Source organism: Narcine bancroftii, chromosome 1, assembly GCF_036971445.1.
Source record: "Narcine bancroftii isolate sNarBan1 chromosome 1, sNarBan1.hap1, whole genome shotgun sequence".
NCBI lineage: Eukaryota > Metazoa > Chordata > Chondrichthyes > Torpediniformes > Narcinidae > Narcine > Narcine bancroftii.
Genome location: NC_091469.1, coordinates 159727675 through 159751529, shown reverse-complemented (window position 1 = coordinate 159751529; position 23855 = coordinate 159727675). Strand labels below are relative to the sequence as shown.

Below are 23855 nucleotides of genomic sequence, written 5' to 3'. Positions count from 1 at the left end.
ATGCTGGAGACGGTTAAGGGGCTCACACAAGGAGAAGGGCTGCTGAAGACCACATTCAAGCGGGTCAGTCCAGGCCATGGGTTGCAGGAGATCACAGTTAAGGGGCTCGGATCAGGCTGCGGGCTGCTGGAGACGGTTGTCAAGGGATTCGCTCCAGGCTGGGCTGCTGGAGACCACGGTCAAGGGGCTCACACCAGGCTGCAGGCTGCTGGAGAAGGAAGTCAAGGGTCTTGCAACAGGCTGTGGGCTACTGTAGATGGCAGTCAAGGGGCTTGTACCAGGCTGCGGGCTGCTGGGTACCATGGTCAAGGGACTCAGTCTAGTCTGTGGATTGCTGGAGACGGTGGTCAAGGGGCTCGCTCCAGGCTGCGGGCTGCTGGAGACGGTGGTCAAGGGGCTCACTCCAGGCTGCGGGCTGCTGGAGACGGTGGTCAAGGGGCTCGCACCAGGCTGTGGGCTGCTGGAGAAGGCGGTCAAGGGACTCAGTCTAGGCTGCAGGCTGCTGGAGACGGCGGTCAAGGGACTCAGTCTAGGCTGCAGGCTGCTGGAGACGGCGGTCAAGGGATCGGTCCAGGCTGCGCACTGATGGAGACGGTGGTCAAGGGACTCGGTCCAGGTTGTGGAATGCTGGAGATGCCGGTTAAGGGATCAGTCCAGGCTGCGGGCTGCTGGAGACGGTGGTCAAGGGGCTCGCTCCAGGCTGCGGGCTGCTGGAGACGGCGGTCAATGGACTCGGTACCGGCTGCGGCTGCTGGGGAACACAGTCAAGGGACTCGGTACAGGCTGTGGGCTGCAGGATACCACGGTCAAGGGTCTCACACTAGGCTGCGGGCTGCTAGAGACCGCGGTCAAAGGACCTGGTCCAGGCTGCTGGAGACTGGCTTGAGACTGGATGACGGGGAACTAGGTATCGGAACTGGGATGTGAGACGCTTAAGGGTTCCTAATCGTGGTTTGGAACTGGAGCTCAAGTAGCCGATCGTTTGGACTAGTCTCTGTGGTTGCGGGGAGGGGGAGGTGCGGGAGCGCTGGAGGCGAATCCAGACACTCGGTGACTCTGTTGGGGGGGGGGGGGTCCTCTCTTTTGCTTCTCTCTCTCTGACTGGAAGAGGCACTTCAGGCATTTTCTGCCAATGGCGAATCTATCTGCCTTACCACAGGCAAAAGTCCATTTTGTGGACCATGACACTGTTTTTATGACATGAAAATAAATTGAATCTTGAGTCCTTGAAGAAATGCAGTGACCTTGTCAAATGCCTTATTAAATTCTGTGGTTCCCCTTCCTTCCTCTCTACACCATCCACTCCCATTCTTATCTCTCGCTTTAACCTTCCCACGCTCCTGTCACTTCTCCCTCTTCCTTCCTCTCCACGTTCTGTCACCCATCATCTCCTGCCACCCCACCCCCCCTCCAACTTCCTTCCCCGCTGGTATCGTGGATATCTGTGTTCAGTTCTGGTCTCCAAATTATAGAAAGGATATAGATAAGGTGGAGAGGGTGCAGAGAAGGTTTACAAGGATGTTGCCTGGTTTACAGCACCTGGATTACAGGGAGAGATTAAGGAGACTGGGACTTTATTCATTGGAACCTAGACATCTGAGAGGTGACTTGATAGAGGTTTTTAAAATTATGAAAGGAATAGATAGACTAGACACAAACAGACTCTTTCCCCTGAAGGCAGGGGAGTTTGAAACAAGAGGCCATGAGTTTAAGGTAAGGGGGCAAAACTTTAGGAGAAATATTAGAGGTGGTTTTTCACTCAGCGAGTGGTGGCAGAATGGAATGAGATAGTTGTGTCAGGGTCCCTTCTGTCATTTAAGAGAATGTAGGATGTGTACATGGAGGTGAGGGTGTTGGAGGGTTATTGGCGGAGAGCAGGAGGTCTGAGCTAGTTGAGTTGTTCTAGTGAACCGATGTGGACTCGAAAGGCCGACATGGCTTGTTTCCGCTCCATAAATGGTTATATGGTTATGTATTGCCCCATCCCACTTGTCTTGATAGAGGGTCTCGACCCAAAACGTTGCCAGTTCCAACTCTGTACCTGACACAGACTGTTGCTTCTTCTCCCCTCTCCCACCAGATCTGGTGGAACTTGGAGTGTTCCTGTCGAAAATGGAACCAAGGTTAAGAGATCACAGCACCATCCTACTTGTGACCTTCCTCCACCCTCACTGTGGCCCCTCTCCCCCACACATGAAACAAAGGCAAATATTAGAGGCTAATTTACAGAGTGATTCAATATGACACCCATGACCCATGCTGCCAAACACACCCAATTAACCTACAACCCAGTCTGTTTTGAAGGGTGGGAGGAAACCAGAGCGGACACAGGGAGAACGTACAAACTTCTTACAAAATGCACAGGATTGGAAGCCTGGCCCCAATCGTTGGCACTGTAATGGCCCAGCATTAACCGCTACATTAACCAGGCAGCCCCTACACCCATGGATGTAAGAACAATAACGGGTGGTGGGAGTGAGGGAGCAAAGGGCAGGATTTCTGTGGAGTAGGTTTACATGGGTCAGCACAACATTATGGGCTGAAGGGCCTGCGGGTCAGCACAACATTATGGGCTGAAGGGCCTGCACTGTGCTGTAATGTTCTGTGCTGTAAAAACAACACATTTTTGCAATCCTAGCCGATTCTGAATAGTTATTATTTTATTTTCTCTTCCCTTCTGTCGATATTTGTTATCATCTGTTTTTCCTCTTTGTGACTCGGTACGTTCCGGAACCTGTTGTGAGTTGTTCTTTGTGTCACTGGGCAAGTGTGACAAGGACGACTTTGCCTGCATCTGGATATTGTACCTCAGCATTCAATCTCCTGCAAACATGGCATCTGAGTCTAAAATCTTGGACATCAGCAGGGCGTCCGTTTAAACCCGAGGGGAATCGGAAGTTAATCCGAGAACAGGGGACACGGGAGTTGGAATCAGAATGATTCTCAACTATCGTGTAATCATAGAGCCATAGACCATGACAGCACAGACACAGGCCATTCAGCCCATCTGGTCCATGCTGAACTATTTATTCGGCAGCCTCCCATTGGCAAGCACCCGGACCATATCCCTCTCTACCCTCATCGATATACCTGCCCAAATTTTCTGTAAATGTCGAATTGTGCCCTGAGTCACCACTTCACTGGCAGCTCGTTCAACACCCCCACCACTCTCTGTGTGAAGAAGTTCCACCTCATGTTCCCCCTAAACTTTTCCCCTTTCAACATGAACCCATGTTCTCATGTTCTTGTCTCACCCAACCTTAGTGGAAAAAGCATGCTTGCCTTTACTCTATCCAACCCCCGCATCATTTTCTACATCTCTATCATTCTTCTAGACCCAGGGAATAAAATTCAAACCTGTTTAACCTTTCCCTGTAACTCAGTTCCTGAAGTCCAGGCAACATCCTAGTAAATATTCTCTGCCCTCTTTCTATCTTATTGATATTGTTCCTGTAGTTCAGTGACCAAAACTGCAAACGATTCTCCAAATTTGGCCTCACCAATGTCTTATCGAATTTCAACACAACATCCCAACACTTACACACAAAATCTCGATTTCTGAAGGCCAGTGTGCCTAGATCTCTCTTCACAACCATCTTGTTTAATCATTTTCAATGACCCTGATCTTCACCACTACTTCAGCTTACACAATGAACGAAAAATTAAATCGGACGAAGGGTGGATCACTTTGTAAATGAGGGCAGGGGTCCCTGAGGCCCATAGGGTCACATTGAGGCAGTTACCCTTGGCCTAATAACTGATAATCTTACCTTTTTGGATCACTTGAACATATCATTGGACACAGATTCACTGAAGGAATAAAAAGATGCGGAAGTATTAATCTTCAAACCTGATATCCACCCTGTCTACCAAGAGGGGCAGAATAAAAAATGGCAAATCAATGTCATGGATCAGGGGGACTCATCCCACCACTGACTCTCCCCCCGGACACTCTCCCCCATCACTAACTCACCCCCCAGACACTCTCCCCCGTCACCCACTCTCCCCACAGACATTCTACCCCATCACCAACTCTCTCCTCAGACACTCTCCCCCGTCATTCACTCTCCCAATGGACACTCTCCCCATCACCAACTCTTTCCATGAACACTGTCCCCATCACCAACTCTCCACTCAGACAATCTCCCCCATCACCCACTCTCCCCACGGACACTTTCCCCTGTCACCCACTCTACCCATGGACACTCTCCCCCATCACTAACTCACCCCTCAGACACTCTCCCCGTCACCCACTCTTTCCATGAACATTGTCCCCATCACCAACTCTCCACACAGACACTCTCCCCCGTCACCCACTCACCCCCCTGGACACTCTCCCCCGTCATCCATTCTCCCCACGGACACTCTCCCCCGTCACCCACTCTCCCCACAGACATTCTCCCCCATCACCAACTCTCTCCCCAGACATTCTCCCCCGTCACCCACTCTCCCCACGGACACTCTCTCCCGTCACCCACTCTCCCCATGGACACTCTACCCCTAACCCATGGACACTCTCTCTTATCACTGACCCCATCCCCAATGAATCCCCTCCCACACCTTGGATTCACATGACAAATTCAGCACGAAATTTATAACCTCACTCACCAAGCTGTAATCACACCATTCAGCCACATGAACAGTGAGCAGAATTGAATGGAGATTTATCACAACAGCAGTGAAGTATGAGGCCATTCGGCCCATGATATCCATGCTAACTTTGGACCCAGTTCTCCGCCAGTCCCTGAGATCCATCTCCAGTTTGAACCAGCTGATGGTTTGTGTGGGCAAGGAGTGGACCAGTGGGAATCGCCACAGCACAGGTGGGTGGGAACTCCAGGTCATGGCATGATCTAAAAGGAGGTAGGTGCCTGAATAAAAAGGTGGGGAGGGAGAAGGAGGGAGGAAGGGGAAGGGGGGGTGAACACAGGCTGACAGGTAAAAGGTGGAGACAGGTGGGAGGGAAGAAGAGGAAGAAGCTGAGAAGTGATGGGGGGAGGGTAATTCTCCGAATGGAGAGAGAAGGGGGGGGGGGATGGAGGCAGAGGGAGAGGGAAAAAAAGTCTCAGAGAAGGGGGTTAATGGATATTGGAGGTCGTCTCTTGTTGGAGGGGGCCCAGATGGAATATTAGATGTTGTTCCTGCAATTTGTAGGTGCCCTTGGTTTGGCCGTGCGTCAGGTCATGGACAGACATGTCAGTGTTTGAATGGTGCAGGGAACTAAAATGGTTGGCCACTGGGAGGTCCTTGCTGTAGACGGAAAGAAGGTGCTCAGCAAAGCCATGTTCCAGTCTGTGCCCCGTCTCTCCGATGTAGAGGAGACCACAATGGGAGCACCGGATGCAGTAGATAACCCCTGTAGATTCACAAGAGAAGTGTTGCTTCACTTGGAAGGACTGTTTGGGGCCCGAAATGGTGCTGAGGGAGGTGGTGTGGGGGGCAGGTGGAGCATCTCTTGCGTGAACATGGGTAGGTGCCAAAGAGGCGATCGGGTAGGAAGGAAGGAGTGGACTAGGGAGCCATGGAGGGAGTGGTCCCTGGGGAAAGTGGTTTGAATGGGACGTTGGGAAACCAGGCAACTAGGGAGGGGCAGCAGAGATCACCCAACTTCATTTAAATTTGGACATGCAGCACAGTAACAGGCCCTTCTGGTTCATGAGCCCGTGCCACACAAATACCCAAATTAATCTAGAATCTCTGTATGTTTTAAAGATTGGGAGGAAACTGGAGCACCCAGGGAAAACCCACGCATGTCACGGAGAGAACGTGGAAACCCCTGACAGACAGCGCCAGATTGGAACCTGGGTCTCTGACGCTGTAACAGCGTTGCCCTAATCACTATGTCAACTGTGCCATCCATCTTCTGTTGGATAATCCGCTCCCACTTCACCCCCCTACACCCAGCACCGGCAGTAAAACAGAGATGGGTTAGCGACCTGATTAGTTCGGCCTCCTTCAGAGAGAGATGTGTTTGTTCAGCGAGAGAGGAGCTCACCTTTTTTCCGGAAGATGAGAAGGATGATGCCAAGTGTGATCAGGAGAACCAGGAGAACCGGCACATAAATGAAGGTGGGGTTCAACGAGACTGGGAAAGAGAGCGAGAACAATGTTGGTGCATTACACGTGAAGTCCTTGCCCCTCAAAGGATGGAGGACAAATGAGACTGCTGCACCCCCCAACACCCACCAGGTTCCATCTGGTCATCTCTCTCTCCTCTCTCACTTCCCCATCCCTTACCTGACCCCCTTCTCCCCTAACTGGTTCCCCCATCACTTCACTAAACCATCCCACTCACTCCTTCTGGTTTCCCCATCATTTACCTCCTCTCCCCCACTTAGTTCTATCTGCCTCATATCCACCCCAACTTGGTTTACCCAGATGCTGTCAGAACTTAAGGAATTGAGTTACAGGGAAAAGTTCAACAGGTTAGAACTTTATTCCCTGGAGTGCAGAAGAATGAGGGGGATTTGATAGAGGTATTTAAAATTCTGAGTGGGATAGACAGAGTAAATGAAAGCAGACTTGTTGCACTGAGGTTGGAGTGAGAAAAGACCTGGAGGACATGGGTTAAGGGTCAAAGGGGAATAGTTTAGGAAGAACATCAGGGGGAAAGTTTTCATAAAAGAGAGTAGAGAGAATGTGGAATGAGCTGCCAACTTGAATTTGACAAACAAGAAAAATTTGGACAGTTACATGGCTAGGAGGGCCCTGCAGGGGTATGGTCTGGGTGCAGGTCAGTGGGAGAGGACAGAATAATAGTTTGGCACAGACTAGAAAGGCCAGGGGCTTGTTTCTTAGTGTAAGTGTTTTATGTTTTATGATTCTGTCCCATTCCCTCTACCCGACCTGGTACCAACTGAAAATCATCTACTGGCCTCTGTACCACTCAACTAGTGACCTATCGTGGACTTAAGTAATGACCTATTATGGACACGCAACATCTCCTCAATTGTCAGGTAGGCACAATAGTGCCTGCACTTCAAGAGAAGGCTGAGGCGGGCAAGGCTACCTGCCACCATGATGTCAACCTCCTACAGGAGATCGACTGAGAGTCTCCTGGCCGGCTGCATCACTGTGTGGTACAGTTGCTGTGGAGAAATGGATTGGAGGTGAATTGACAGGACCAGAATTGTGACAGAGAGGATCTCTAGAGTCTCTCTGCCCACCATTGATGTGATCTACCAGGATCGTTGTCTGAAGAGGGTGTGTAAAATTATTGAGGACCCCTTCCAACCTACACACAGCATCTTTCAGCTGATCCTGTCGGGGAAGAGATACAGGAGTATCAGAGCCGGCACCACAAGGCTGGGGAACACCTTCTTCCCACTGGCAGTGAGAATGCTGAATGACCAAAGGAACTGCTCACACTGACCATCCAAAACTCTCATATTCATAAAATAATATTTATATCGATAAAGTACTTGTCCCGCATGTGTATTATTTGTCTGTACATGTGTGATGTCTGGTTGTGAGTCTACGAGTTTGAATCGAGGACTGGAGACACTGTTTCATTGGGTTGTACTTGTACAAAGAGATGTCAATAAACTTGACCCTTTCTCTCCCACCTGGTTCCACCTATCATCTACCAGCCCCTGTCCCATCCCCCTCTCCCCTACCCAGTTCCCTGAACACTGACCTGTACCACACCCCAGGCTTCCCCAACTGGATCCTCTATCATTTACCTGTTTCCTCTCCCACCCCAACCTGGATCTCTCATTATTTAAATGTTCCCCCCCCCTCTAATCTCGTTGCCCCACTATTTATCCATCCAAACCCCCCTCTCCCCCACCCCTTAGCTAGTTCCCATTCCCATATTTGTCCCACACCTCTCTCCCCCTCCTGGTTCCCCCATCGCTTAACTGTTCCCTTCTTCCCCAGATTCTATCTGTCCAGAATCCACCCTCACTTGGTTTGCAGGAATGTTGCCGGGACTTGAGGAACTGAGGTAAAAGGAAAAGTTAAACAGGATAGGACTTTGTTCCTTGGAGCGTAGAAGAATTAGGGGATATTTAATAGAGGTATTTAAAATTTTGAGGAGTACACACAGAGTAAATGCAAGCAGGATTTTTCCACTGAGGTTGGGGTGAGACAAGAACTGGAAGACGTGGGTTAGGGGAAAAGTTTAGGGAGAACATCAGGAGGAAACTTTTCACAGAGCGAGTAGTGGGAGAGTGGAACGAGCTGCCAAAGTGAACTTGACATACAAAAAACATTTGGACTGTGACATGGATGGGAGGGTTAGCAGGAATATGGTCACTGGGACTAGGCAGAATAAGAGTTTGGAACAGACTGGAAGCGTTGAAGGGCCTGCTTAGAACCATGGAACATTACAGTACAGAAACAAGCCTCTTCGGCCCTTCTATTCTTTGCTGAACCATTTTTGCCTAGTCCCACTAACCTGTACCCAGGTCATATCTCTCCATACCCCTCCCATCCATGCACCTGTCCAAATACTTCTTAAATGTTAAAACTGAGCCCACATTCAGCTGGCAGATCAGTCCACACTCCCATCGCTCTCTGTGTGAAGAACTTTCCCTCAACATTTTTGGAGTTGGAGTCAGGAGGCTGCAATTGAGTTAATTGATTAGGGCCAGGGAGCCATTCAGATAATAGATGAGGACATGGAAAAAGAGGGAGAGCTGTTAAAGCAGCCAGTGATGGGGGGTGGGGTTGTGGGGGTGGGGGGTGAGTGGGACATGGTGGCCTTATCCGCGGTGGCTGAGGAAGAATTTGCTCCCAGTAAGGGAAGAGTGGAAAGTTTCTTTCATTAAGCTAGTTAATTAACTGAGGAATTGGGTAATAGAGGCAGTTGTTAGGCCAGTCCAGTGTTCCGCCTGCAGGATGTGGGAAGTCAGGGACATCACTTTGTTGCCAATGACGACACCTGCAAGAGGTGCATCCAGCTGCAGCTCCTGATAAACGGAGTTAGGGAACTAGAGCTGCAGCTGGATGAACTTTGGATCATTGGGTCGGCAGAGGCAGTGATGGAGAGGAGTTTGAGGGAGGCAGGAACCCCTAAGAGTCAGGAGGCAGGCAGCTGGGTGACTGTTGGGAAGGGCAAAGGAAGGGGCAGAAGGAGCAGAGAACCCCTGTGGCTGTTACCATCACCAATCAATCTACTGTTTTGGATACAGTTGGTGGGGAGGAAATTATCTCTGATGCATCTATTTCAATGTGAGGAGTATTGTCGGTAAGGTAGATGAGCTGAGGGAGTGGATGGGCACGTGGGATTATGATGTTATTGCTATGAGTGAGACTTGGTTGCAGGGCTGGCAGTTCCATGTTCTGGAGTTCTGTTGTTTGAGACGGATAGAGGGGGAGGGATGAAAGGGGAAGGTGTGGTGTTGCTAGTCAGGGAAATTATCACAGCTGAGTTTAGACAAGACAGTCCAGAGGGCTCATCTACAGAAGCCTTTTGGGTGGAACTATGAAACGGGAAAGGTGTTAACACATTAATCGGCTTGTATTATGGAGCACCCAATAGTTTGAGAGAATTGGAGGCACAAATCAGTCGGGAGCTGGCAGACCATTGTAAGAAACAAAGTTGTGGTAGTAGGTGATTTTAACTTTCCACATATTGATTGGGACTCCCATACTGTAAAAGGACTGGGTGGCTTGGGAGTTTGTCAAATGTGTACAGGAAAGTTTTCAAAATCAATATGGAGATGAACCGATGAGAGAGGATGCAAAACTTGATCTCCTATTAGAGAACCAGGCAGATCAGTTGGCAGAAGTCTGTGTCAGTGAGAATTTTGGGTCCAGTGACCATAATGTAATTAGATTCAAGTTACTTATGGATAAGGATAGATCTGGTCCTCGAGCTGAGGTTCTACATTGGAGAAAGGCCAATTTTGTGGAAATGAGAAAGGATCTTGGAGGAATCTACTGGAACAAGTTGTTTTCTGGCAAGGATTCATCAAACAAGTGGAAGGCATTCAAGGGCGAGGTTTTGAGGGTGCAAAGTTTGCAGAGTCCTACCAGGATTAAAGGGAAAATTAACAGGCATAGGGAACCTTGGTTTTCAAGGGATATTGGTAATAGGATTCGGAAGAAGAGAGAGTTGTGTAACCTGTTATAGGCAACAAGGAGGAAATGAGGTAGTCGCAGTGTATCGAAAATGTAAGGGAATACTAAAGAATGAAATCAGGAAGGGAAAAATGGTCCCCTGGAGGATCAGAGTGGTCAACGATGTGTGGAGCCTCACTAAATGGGGGAGGAATTAGACAGTTTATTTTTACATCAGTATATCCTCAGGAAACTGGTATTGTGCATATGGATGGAAGGGAAACAAATAGAAGTGACATGAAACGTATGGAGATTGATCGCTGCCTGACAACGAAGAAAGGTAGACAAATCTCTTGGGGCAGATCTGATATTCACTCGGACCTTGAGAGAGACCAGTGTTGAAATTGCAGGGGCCCTGACTTATTCAACATGTTCATAGCCACCGGAGAGGTGCGAGGGGATTGGAGTGTGGCTCCTGTTATCCCCCTGTTTAAGAAAGGCTCCTGGAGTAAACCAGGTAACTATGGGCCAGTGAGCCTGACGTCAGTAGTAGGTAATTTATTCGGAGTTCTGAGAGATAGGATGTTTAGGTTTAGTCCAGACATGGACTGATTAAGTCAGTCAGCATGGATTTGTGCATGGTAGCTCATGGTTAACAAATCTTGTTGAAGTTACCAAGAAGGGTGGATGAAGGAAATATTCCACAAGGGAGGTTAGTTCAGAAGGTTAAGACATGAGTGTTAGAGGATATGTTAGAATAATAATGGGTAAACTTGGAGAAGTGAAAAGTGAATGATTGCACAGTGAGACAGAACTTTCTTGAACACAAACACATTACATCCATGTGCACTTAGAATTAGTAGGGGATTAAGTTAGTAGTAATAAGTTAAAGTTTGATTCTGTTTTTATGTTCAAACAAAATTAAAAGCTGCTTTGTCTTGGTGAATTTCTACTACTGCTGGGTTTTGGGGCCCTCTGGGCTCGTAACACTACGTGTACATAGAGTGGTTGTAAACTGGATTCGAAATTGTCTGTGGGTGAGAAAGCCGAGTGCTCGTGGATCATTGCTTCTCAGACCGGAAGCCTGTGATGAATGGTGTGCCTCAGGAATCTGTGTTGGGACCATTGTCTATATCAATGATCTGGTTGATAACGTGGTAAATTGGATCAGCAAATTTGCCGCTGACTCAAAGGTAGGAGGCATTATGGACAGTGAGGAAGGTTTTCAAAGCTGGAAGAAGGATCTGGACCAGCTGGGAAACTAGGCCAGTAAATGGATTTTTTTAGAAGTTTTTAAAATTTTTCACACTATGAACCATACTGACGAAAATACATACAGACATTTTTCTCTTCAATATATACAGTGTCATTTTCTCCCCTTTGTCCTCCTCCCTTCCCTCCCTCCCTCACCCCCCCTCCCATTTATTCAAAGTTCAATCTATAAGATACATTAAACCCGTTAAACAATGTCGTCACTTAATAAAAAAAACAAGAAATTTTACTGAGTCAGTTCTTTTCGTCTTCTTCTCCTTCTGTCATTTTAGGGGGTGGAGGTCCGCAGTAGGCCCTCTCTGTCGTGTTCCATGTACAGTTCCCAAATTTGTTCGAATACTGTGATGTTATTTCTTAAATTATATGTTATTTTTTCCAATGGAATACATTTATTCATTTCCATGTACCATTGCTGCATTCTCAGGCTCTCTTCTGATTTCCAGGTTGACATAATACATTTTTTTGCTACAGCTAAGGCTATCATAATAAATCTTTTTTGTGCTTCATCCAAATCGAGGCCAAGTTCTTTACTTCTTATATTACTTAGAAGAGTCTAGGAACAAGGATACCTTACTGCAGCTGTACAGGGCCTTGGTGAGACGCCACCTAGAGTATTGTGTGCAGTTTTGGTCACCTTATCTAAGGAAGGATGTTCTTGCAATGGAGGGAGTGCAGAGGCGATTCACCAGGCTGATACCTGGAATGGCAGGAATGACTTAGGAGGAAAGATTGCGCAAATTGGGATTGTACTCCCTGGAGTTTAGGAGATTGAGAGGGGATCTCATAGAGACCTATAAAATTCTGGCAGGACTGGACAGAATGGATGCAGATGGGATGTTTCCAAGGATGGGAAAATCCAGAACCTGGGGCCATGGTTTGAGGATAATAGGCAAACCATTTAGGACCGAGATGAAGAGGAATTTCTTGATCCAGAGGGTGGTGAATCTGTGGAATTCATTGCCACAGAAGGCAGTAGAGGTAGGTTCATTAAATCTATTTAAGAGGGAATTAGATCTATTTCTTCAGTATAAGGGTATTAAAGGTTACGGAGAGAAGGTGGGGACGGGATACTGAACTTTAAGATCAGCCATGATCTCGTTGAATGGCGGAGCAGGCTCGAAGGGTCGAATGACCTACTCCTGCTCCTATCTTCTATGTTTCTATGTTTCTAAGAAAGATCTCTGGATTTTTTGGGATGTTGCTTTTTGTAATTTTATTTAATACCTGATTGAGATCTTCCCAAAACTTTTACACTTTCTCACATGTCCAAATTGCATGTCCTGTTGTTCCCGTTTCCTTCTTACAAGTAAAACATCTGTCAGATACTGTTGGGTCCCATTTATTTAACTTTTGGGGTGTGATGTATAGCCTGTGTAACCAATTATATTGTATCATGCGTAACCTCGTGTTCATTGTATTTCTCATAGTTCCTTTTCATTCTTTATCTTTATGTTTAGATTTTGTTCCCATTTTTGTTTAGGTTTAACATTTGTTCCCTCGTTCTCCTTTTGTTTCAGTTTGATGTACATGTTTGTTATAAATCTTTTAATTATCATTGTGTCTGTAATCACATATTCAAAATTGCTTCCTTCTGGTAACCTCAGCCTGCTTCTCAATTTGTCCTTCAAGTAGGTTTTCGGTTGGTGGTATGCAAACATTGTACCGTGAGTTATTCCATATTTGTCCTTCATTTGTTCAAAAGAATAATTTATTTCCCAAAAAACAATTTTCTATTCTTTTGATCCCTTTTCTCTCCCATTCTCTGAAGGAAAGGTTATCTATTGTGAAAGGGATTAGTTGATTTTGTGTCAATATTAATTTTGGTAGTTGATCATTTATTTTATTCCTTTCTACGTGAATCTTCTTCCAAATGTTGAGCAGATGGTGTAATACTGGTGAATTCCTATGTTGCACCAATTTTTCATCCCACATATATAGTATATGTTCAGGTATCTTCTCCCCTATTTTATCTAGCTCTAATCTGGACCAATCTGGTTTTTCCCTCGTCTGATAAAAATCTGATAGGTATCTCAATTGTGCTGCTCTATAATAATTCTTAAAGTTTGGTAGCTGTAAGCCCCCTTGTTTGTAACATTCTGTTAATTTATCTAGTGCTATCCTCGGTTTCTCCCCTTTCCATAAAATTTCCTTATTATTTTCTTTAGCTCCTTGAAGAATTTCTCTGTTAGGTGAATTGGTAATGATTGAAATAGGTATTGTATCCTTAACCATATAACCATATAACCACTTACAGCACAGAACAGGCCAGTTCGGCCCTACTAGTCCATGCCGTAACAAATCCCCACCCTCCTAGTCCCACTGACCAGCACCCGGTCCATACCCCTCTAGTCCCCTCCTATCCATGTAACAATCCAGTCTTTCCTTAAATGTAACCAATGATCCCGCCTCGACCACGTCTGCCAGAAGCTCATTCCACATCCCCACCACCCTCTGTGTCAAGAAATTTCCCCTCATGTTCCCCTTATAATTTTCCCCCTTCAATCTTCAACCATGTCCTCTAGTTTGAATCTCCCCCTTTCTTAATTGAAAAAGCCTATCCACATTTACTCTGTCTGTCCCTTTTAAAATCTTAAGCACCTCTATCAAGTCCCCTCTCAATCTTCTACGCTCCAGAGAAAAAAGCCCCAGTCTGCACAACCTTTCCCTGTAACTCAGACCCTGAAATCCTGTCAACATTCTCGTGAACCTTCTCTGCACTCTCTCTATTTTGTTTATATCTTTCCTATAATTTGGTGACCAAAACTGTACACAGTACTCCAAATTTGGCCTCACCAATGCCTTGTACAATTTCATCATAACCTCCCTACTCTTGAATTCAATACTCCGATTTATGAAGGCCAACATTCCAAATGCCTTCTTCACCACACCATCTACCTGAGTATCAGCCTTGAGGGTACTATTTACCATAACTCCTAAATCCCTTTGTTGCTCTGCACTCCTCAATTGTCTACCATTTAATGCATATGACCTATTTAAATTTGCCTTTCCAAAATGCAGCACCTCACATTTATCTGTATTAAATTCCATCAGCCATTTCTCAGCCCACACCTCCAGCCTTCCATTTTTTTTTTCATTTTTTTTAAATTTTTTTATTTTTCACACCATAAATCACATTAGCCATGATATACACTTTTTCTTTTTCACACATATACAGTGACTTTTTCTCCCCCCCCTCCCTCCTCCCAAGCCATCCCCCCACCCCCCCCCCTCTCATCCATTTTAGGTATACAATCTAGGTTGCATTAAACCAGTCAGACAATGTTGTCATTCAACAAAAATACACCGGAAATTCTACTGAGTCCATTCTTTTCTTTCATTCTCCTTCCATCAACTTAGGTAATGTTTGTCCCCGGTAGGTTTTCGCTATTGTATTTAATGTAAGGCTCCCATATTTGTTCGAATATTTCAATATTATTTCTTAAACTATATGTTATTTTTTCTAATGGAATATATTTATTCATTTCTATATACCATTGTTGTATTTTCAAATTATCTTCCAATTTCCAGGTTGACATAATACATTTTTTTGCTACGGCTAGGGCTATCTTAACAAATCTTTTTTGTGCATCCTCCAAATCAATTCCAAATTCTTTGTTTTTTATGTTACTTAGGAGAAAGATCTCTGGATTCTTTGGTATATTGTTTTCTGTTATTTTATTTAATATCTGATTGAGATCTTCCCAAAATTTTTCTACTCTCTCACATGTCCAGATTGCATGATTTGTTGTTCCCATTTCTTTTTTACATTGAAAACATCTATCAGATACTGTTGGGTCCCATTTATTTAACTTTTGAGGTGTAATGTATAGTCTGTGTAACCAATTATATTGTATCATACGTAGCCTCGTATTTATTGTATTTCTCATCGTTCCAGAACATAATAACTCCCATGTTTCCTTTTTTATCTTTATATTTAAATCTTGTTCCCATTTTTGTTTAGTTTTACCATTTGTTTCCTCAATCTCCTTTTCTTGCAGTTTAATATACATATTTGTTATAAATCTTTTGATTAACATTGTATCTGTAATCACATATTCAAGGTTACTTCCCTCTGGTAAACTCAAATTGCTTCCTAATTTATCCTTCAAGTAGGATCTCAGTTGGTAATATGCCAGCGCTGTATCTCCAGTTATATTGTACTTATCTCTCATTTGTTCAAAGGATAAGAATCTACTTCCTGAAAAACAATTTTCTATTCTTTTAATCCCTTTTTTTCCCATTCTCTAAAGGAAAGGTTATCTATTGTAAAAAGGAGTAGCTTATTTTGCGTCAATATTAGTTTTGGTAATTGATAATTTGTTTTATTTCTTTCTACATGAATCTACTTCCAAATATTGAGGAGATGATGTGATACTGGAGAAGTTCTATGTTGTACCAATTTTTCATCCCATTTATATAATATGTGTTCAGGTATCTTTTCCCCTATTTTATCTAATTCTAATCTTGTCCAGTCTGGTTTTTCCCTTGTTTGATAAAAATCTGATAGGTATCTTAATTGTGCGGCTCTATAATAATTTTTAAAGTTTGGCAATTGTAAGCCTCCTTGTTTATACCATTCTGTTAATTTATCTAGTGCTATCCTCGGTTTCCCCCCTCTCCATAAAAATTTCCTTATTATTTTCTTTAACTCTTTGAAGAATTTTTCTGTCAGTTGTATTGGCAATGCCTGAAATAAGTATAATATCCTTGGAAAAATGTTCATTTTAATACAGTTTATCCTTCCTATCAGTGTTAGTGGTAGATCTTTCCAATGCTCTAAATCGTCCTGTAATTTTTTCATTAGTGGATTATAATTGAGTTTATATAATTGGCCTAGATTTTTGTTTATTTGTACACCTAGGTATCTTATTGCCTGCATTTGCCATCTGAATGGAGATTCCTCCTTAACTTTTGAGAAACCGGCATTATTCATTGGTATTGCTTCACTTTTATTTACGTTTATCTTGTAACCCGACACTTCTCCATATTCCTTCAATTTCTTATATAATTCTTTTATTGATAGTTCTGGTTCTGTTAAGTACACTATAACATCATCCGCAAATAGACTGATTTTATATTCCCTGTCTTTTATTTTTATTCCTTTTATATTATTATCTATTCTTATCAATTCTGCTAGTGGTTCTATAGCTAGCGCAAACAATAAAGGTGATAGTGGGCATCCCTGCCGCGTTGACCTGCTTAAGTTAAATTGCTTTGATACATGTCCATTTACTGTCACTTTCGCTAACGGTCCCTTATATAATGCTTTAATCCAATTAATATACTTCTCCGGTAAACTGAATTTTTGCAATACTTTGAACAAATAATTCCATTCTACTCTGTCGAAGGCATTCTCTGCGTCTAAAGCAACTGCTACTGTAGGTGCTTTATTCCCTTCTACTGCATGAATTAAGTTAATAAATTTACAAATATTGTCTGTTGTGCGTCTTTTTTTGATAAATCCAGTTTGGTCTAAATTTACCATTTTCGGTACCTGTTCTGCTAATCTGTTTGCTAATAGTTTAGCTATTATCTTATAATCTGTGTTTAGCAAAAATATTGGTCTATATGACGCTGGTGAGAGTGGATCTTTCCCTTGTTTTAGTATTACTGTAATTATTGCTGTTTTACATGAATCTGGTAAGCTTTGTGTTTCATCAATCTGGTTGATTACATCCAGGAGGGGCGGAATTAATAAGTCTTTAAATGTTTTGTAGAATTCTATTGGAAATCCATCCTCTCCTGGTGTCTTATTATTTGGTAATTTTTTTATTATCTCTTGTATTTCTACTGTTCCAAATGGTTCTGTTAATTTATTTTGTTCCTCTATTTGTAGTTTTGGTAGTTCAATTTTAGTCAAAAATTCATCTATTTTCCCTTCATTTTCAGTTCGGTATAATTGTTCATAGAATTCTCTAAAGTTTTCCTTAATTTCTTTTGGATTATATGTAATTTGTTTGTCTTTTTTCCTTGATGCCAATACCATTTTCTTAGCTTGTTCTGTCTTAAGCTGCCATGCTAGGATTTTGTGCATTTTTTCCCCTAGTTCATAATATGTCTGTTTTGTCTTCATTAAATTCTTCTCTACCTTATATGTTTGTAATGTTTCATAATTTATTTTTTTATCCGCCAATTCTCTTCTTTTAGTTGTATCTTCCTTCGTTGCTAATTTTTTTTCTATGTTTACTATTTCCCTTTCCAACTGCTCTGTTTCCTGATTATAGTCCTTCTTCATCTTGGTTACATAACTTATTATTTGCCCTCTAATGAATGCTTTCATTGCATCCCATAGTATAAACTTATCTTCCACTGATTCTGTATTTACTTCAAAATACATTTTTAATTGTTTTTCAATAAATTCTCTAAAATCCTGTCTTTTAAGTAGCAAGGGGTTTAATCTCCATCTATACATTCTTGGAGGGAAGTCCTCTAGCTTTACTGTCAATATTAAGGGCGAATGGTCCGATAGTATTCTCGCTTTATATTCTGTTTTTTTTATTCTATCCTGCATACTTGCTGATAACAAAAATAGGTCTATTCTTGAGTATGTTTTATGTCTAGCCGAGTAATATGAATAATCCTTTTCTTTTGGGTTTTGTTTCCTCCATATATCCAAAAGTTTCATTTCTTGCTTTGATTTAATTATAAATTTGGTTACTTTGTTCTTTCTGTTAATTTTTTTCCCCTTTTTATCCATATTTGAAACCAAATTCAGGTTGAAATCCCCTCCTATTAGTATGTTCCCTTGCGTATTAGCTACCTTCAAAAAGATATCTTGCATAAACTTTTGATCTTCTTCGTTAGGTGAATATACTTTAAGTAGATTCCAAAACTCCGAATATATCTGACATTTTATCATAACATATCTCCCTGCTGGATCTATTATTTCCTCTTCTATTTTAAATGGCACATTTTTACTAATTAATATAGCCACTCCTCTTGCTTTTGAATTATACGATGCTGCTGTTACATGTCCTACCCAATCTCTCTTTAATTTCTTGTGCTCCAATTCAGTTAAATGTGTTTCTTGGACAAATGCTATATCAATTTTTTCCTTTTTCAGTAAATTTAGTAGTTTCTTCCTTTTAATTTGGTTATGTATTCCATTAATATTTAAAGTCATATAGTTCAGCGTAGCCATTTTATACTTTGTTTATCTTCTCTTTCCGTTTTTCCATCATTACCTTTCCTCCTTTTCCATTTCTGTTTTCTTATTTTCAACTCTTTATAAGACAACATTCCTACAACATCAAACATTTTCCTTATTCTCCTATTTATATCTTCTTTCTCCCCAATCTCCCCTTCCCCTCCTGAGTTGTCCTTTATCCCTTGTCGGACAACCACATCTCCCCTCTCCATTTGGGTTTGCGAATCCACTCGCAAGCGTCAACTGATTTTGCAGTGACCGCTATTTCCCCCCACCCAGCCCCCCCAGAAAAGATTTCACTTTTCATATGTCACAAAGGTCACTCTTTTAATTCCCTCCTTATTCTCTCTATTTCATTACCTTCCCTTATTAATTCTTGTCTCTACTATCTATATTTTCCTCTAATTACAGATACAATCACGTATGCACATTGTCTCTATTCACTCTTATGCCTCTTTACCCGCATACATATCAATCGTGATTATTTTTACTCTCATTACCCGTCTTCATCCCTCAGTCTATTTTTGTAATTGTTCTGCAAATTTTCGTGCTTCTTCTGGATCCGAGAATAGTCTGTTTTGTTGTCCTGGAATAAATATTTTCAATACCGCTGGATGCTTTAGTATAAATTTATACCCTTTCTTCCATAAAATCGCCTTTGCTGTATTGAACTCCTTTCTCTTCTTCAGGAGTTCAAAACTTATATCTGGATAAATGAAGATTTTTTGCCCTTTATACTCCAGTGGTTTGTTGCCCTCTCTTACTTTTTCCATTGTCTTCTCCAGTACCTTTTCTCTTGTAGTATATCTTAGGAATTTTACTAAAATAGAGCTTGGTTTTTGTTGTGGTTGTGGTTTAGAGGCCAATGCTCTATGTGCCCTTTCTATTTCCATTTCTTGCTGTAGTTCTGGACATCCTAGGGTCTTAGGGATCCAATCTTTTATAAACTCCCTCATATTCTTGCCTTCTTCATCTTCCTTAAGGCCCACTATCTTTATGTTATTTCTTCTGTTATAATTTTCCATTATATCTATTTTCTGCGCTAACAGTTCTTGTGTCTCTATAACTTTTTTATTAGATTCCTCTAATTTCTTTTTTAAGTCCTCTACCTCCATTTCTACTGCTGCTTCCCGCTCTTCCATCTTGTCCATTTTCTTTCCCATTTCTGTTAAGGTCATATCTATTTTATTCATTTTCTCTTCTGTGTTGTTTATTCTTCTTCTTAAATCATTAAATTCCTGTGTTTGCCATTCTTTAAATGACTCCATGTATCCTTTAATAAGAGAAAGTATATCCTTTATCTTGCCTTTCTCTTCTTCTTCTACTTCACTGTACTCTTCCTCTTCTTCTTCCTCTTCCTCCAGCCTTCCTAAATCACCTTTTAATCTACGATAATCTACCTCACTGTCCACAACACCACCAATCTTTGTGTCATCCGCAAACTTGCTAATCCAATTTTCTACCCCTACATCCAGATCGTTAATATATATAACAAATAATAGTGGACCCAGGACCGATTCCTGAGGAACTCCACTAGTCACCGGCCTCCAATTGGACAAACAATTTTCTACCACTACTTTCCTTGGGAAGATGTTCATTTTAATACAGTTTATCCTTCCTATCAGTGTTAGTGGTAAGTCTTTCCAATGTTCTAAGTCGTCTTGTAATTTCTTCATTAACGGCTGATAATTTAGTTTGTATTGATGGCCGAGATTTTTATTTAGTTGTGTACCTAGGTATCGAAGTGCTTGTGTTTGCCATCTAAATGGTGATTCTTCCTTAAACTTTGTGAAATCCGCATTATTCATTGGCATTGCTTCACTTTTATTTGCGTTGATCTTGTACCCCGATACTTCTCCATATTCCTTCAATTTCTTATGTAATTCTTTTATTGATATTTCTGGTTCTGTTAAGTATATTATAACGTCATCTGCAAATAGACTGATTTTATATTCCTTCTCTTTTATTTTTATCCCTTTTATTTTATTTTCTGTTCTTATCAGTTCTGCCAGTGGTTCTGTAGCTAACACGAACAGTGAGGGAGATAGTGGACAACCCTGCCTTGTTGATCTGCTTAATTTAAATTGGTTTGATATATATCCATTTATTGTCACTTTCGCCAATGGTCCCTTATATAATGCTTTAATCCAATTATTCTATTTCTCTGTTAGGTTGAATTTTTGTAGTATTTTGAATAAATAATTCCATTCTACTCTGTCAAAGGCTTTCTCTGCGTCTAAAGGAACCACTACTGTTGGAGTTTTGTTTCCTTGTACTGCATGGATTAAGTTAATGAATTTACAGATATTGTCCATTGTTCGTCTTTTTTTAATAAATCCAGTTTGGTCTAGTTTTACTATTTTTGGTACATAGTCGGCCAATCTGTTTGATAATAGTTTAGCTATTATCTTATAATCTGTGTTAAGTAGAGATACTGGTTTATACGATGCTGGTGTTAGTGGATCTTTCCTCATCTTTGGTATTACTGTAATTATTGCTGTTTTGCATGGATCTGGTATGTTTTATGTTCATTACTTCCAGGAGAGGAGGAATTAATAAGTCTTTAAAATTTTTAATAGAATTCTATTGGGAGTCCATCCTCCCCCATTGTTTTATTGTTTGGTCGTTTTTTTAATATCTCCTGTATTTCTTCTATTTCAAATGGTTTTATTAATTTATTTTGCTCCTCTGTTTGTAATTTCGGTAGTTCAAGTTTAGTTAGAAATTCATCTATTTTGTCTTCTTTCCCTTGGTTTTCAGTTTGATATAGTTGTTCGTAGAATTCCCTGAAGTTTTCATTAATCTCCGTTGGATTATATGTAATTTGTTTGTCCTTTTTCCTTGATGCCAATACCATTCTTTTAGTTTGTCCGGTCTTAAACTGCCACGCTAGAATTTTGTGTGTTTTTTCTCCTAGCTCATAATATTTCTGTTTTGTCTTCATTATATTCTTCTCCATCTTATATGTTTGTAGTGTTTCATATTTTATTTTCTTGTCTGTCGATTCTCTTCTTTTAGTTGTGTCTTCCTTCATTGCTAATTCTTTTTCTATATTTGTTATTTCCCTTTCCAACTGCTCTGTTTCCCGATTGTAGTCCTTCTACATCTTAGTTACATAACTTATTATCTGTCCTCTGATGAACGCTTTCATTGCATCCCATGGTATAAACTTATCTTTCACTGATTCCGTATTTATTTCAAAGTACATTTTAATTTGTCACTCAATGAATTCTCTAAAATCCTGTCTTTTAAGTAGCGTGGAGTTTAATCTCCATCTATACATTCTTGGTGGAATGTCCTCCAGCTCTATTGCCAATAACACGGGTGAGTGATCTGATAACAATCTAGCTTTAAATTCCATTTACTTAACTCTTCCTTGAATGTGGGCTGATAACAGGAATAGGTCTATCCTTGAGTATGTTTTATATCTATCCAAATAATATGAGTATTCTTTCTCCTTTGGGTGTTGTTTCCTCCATATATCCAAAAGTTGCATTTCCTGCATCGATTTAATTATAAATTTGGTTACTTTGTTCTTTCTGTTAGTCTTTTTTCCAGTTTTATCCATGTTTGAGTCCAAATTAAGGTTAAAATCCCCTCCTATTAGTATGTTCCCTTGCGTATCTGCGATCTTCAAAAAGATATCTTGCATAAATTTCTGATCTTCTTCATTAGGTGTGTATACATTGAGTAAATTCCAAAATTCTGAATTTATCTGACACTTTATCATTACATATCTCCCTGCTGGATCTATTATTTCCTCCTCTATTTTGATTGGTACATTTTTATTAATTAATATAGCTCCTCCTCTGGCTTTTGAATTATATGATGCTGCCTTTACGTGCCCTACCCAATCTCTCCTTAATTGCATTGTGTTCCACTTCAGTTGGATGCGTGTCCTGCACGAATGCTATACCAATTTTTTCTTTCTTCAGTAAATTTAACAGCTTCTTCCTTTTGATTTGGTTATGTATTCCATTAATATTTAAAGTCATATAGTTCAACGTGGCCATTTCAAACTTTGTTTATCTTTCCTTTCCATTTCCTCATCACCACCTTCCCTTCTTATCCATTTCTGTTTTTTTTTGAACACATTGTAAGACAACATTTCTAAAACATAAAATATTTCCACAATTCCCCTATCTAAAATTCCTTTAACCCCAATAGTCCCTCCCCTCTCTGAGTTGCCCTTTGTCCCTTGTCGGGCAACCACATCTCCCCTCTCCATTTGGATTTGCGAACCCGCTCGCAAGCGTCAACTGATTTCGCAGTGACTGTTATTCTTTCCCACCCAGCCCCCCCAGAAAAGATTTTAATCTTCATATATAACAAAGGTCACTCTCTTAATTCCCTCCTTACTTCATTTCTTCCCTTTCTTTCCCTTCTTAGTTCTTACTTATACTTTATTCTTCTTTTTTATATATAGTTTGTTGTCACTTTTGTTCTTGTTACATCTCTTTATCTCTCCGTCTGTTTTGTAGTTGTTCTGCAAATTTTCCTGCTTTATCCAGATCTGAGAATAGTCTGTTTTGTTGCCCTGGAATAACTATTTTAAGTACCGCTGGGTACTTTAGCATAAATTTATATCCTTTTTTCCATAGGATCACTTTTGCTGTATTAAACTCCTTTCTCTTCTTCAGGAGTTCAAAACTTATATCTGGATAGAAAAAAATTTTTTTGACCTTTGTATTCCAGTGGCTTTTTGTCTTCTCTTATTTTCCTCATTGCTTTCTCCAATATATTTTCTCTTGTTGTATATCTTAGGAATTTTACTAGAATGGATCTTGGTTTTTGTTGTGGTTGTATTTTCGGGGCTAATGTTCTATGTGCCCTTTCTATTTCCATTTCTTCCTGTAATTCTGGTCTTCCTAGGACCCTGGGGATCCAATCTTTTATAAATTCTCTCATATTCTTGCCTTCTTCATCTTCCTTAAGGCCCACTATCTTTATATTATTTCTTCTATTATAATTTTCCATTATATCTATCTTCTGAGTTAACAGCTCCTGTGTCTCTTTAACTTTTTTATCAGATTCTTCTAATTTTTAAAAAAAAGTCATCTACTTCCATTTCTACGGCTGTTTCTCGTTCTTCCACCTTGTCCACTCTTTTTCCTCTATCTGTCATGACCATCTCTAATCTATTCACTTTTTCTTCTGTACTTTTTATTCTTCTTTTTATTTCACTGAATTCTTGTGACTGCCATTCTTTTACTGATTCCATATATTCTTTAAAAAAAATATATCCATGTACTTGCCCTTCCCTTCATCTTCCATTTCTCTGTGTTCTTCCTCTTCTTCTTCTGAGTCCACTCCAGGATCTGTGCCCTTTACCTCTGTCTCTTCTGGTTTTCTTGTTGGGTTGTTTGTTTTATTTTGTTGGGTATTTTTGGTCTTCTCATTTTTATTAGAAGTGTCTTGGTGTTGGTCTTCT

At 41.4% G+C, this 23855-nt stretch overlaps 1 protein-coding gene across 1 annotated transcript in view; it reads right to left on the bottom strand.

The window, feature by feature from the left end:
• The window catches only part of LOC138735525 (uncharacterized), a 72214-nt gene that overhangs the window by 21456 nt on the left and 26903 nt on the right, over positions 1–23855 (bottom strand). The window contains exons 4-6 of the mRNA XM_069883567.1: positions 5996–6085; positions 3771–3810; positions 2042–2103 (exon numbers count right to left, since the gene is read on the bottom strand). Coding sequence (XP_069739668.1) covers positions 2042–2103; positions 3771–3810; positions 5996–6085 — 192 coding nt within the window. The remainder of the gene's footprint in view (positions 1–2041; positions 2104–3770; positions 3811–5995; positions 6086–23855) is intronic.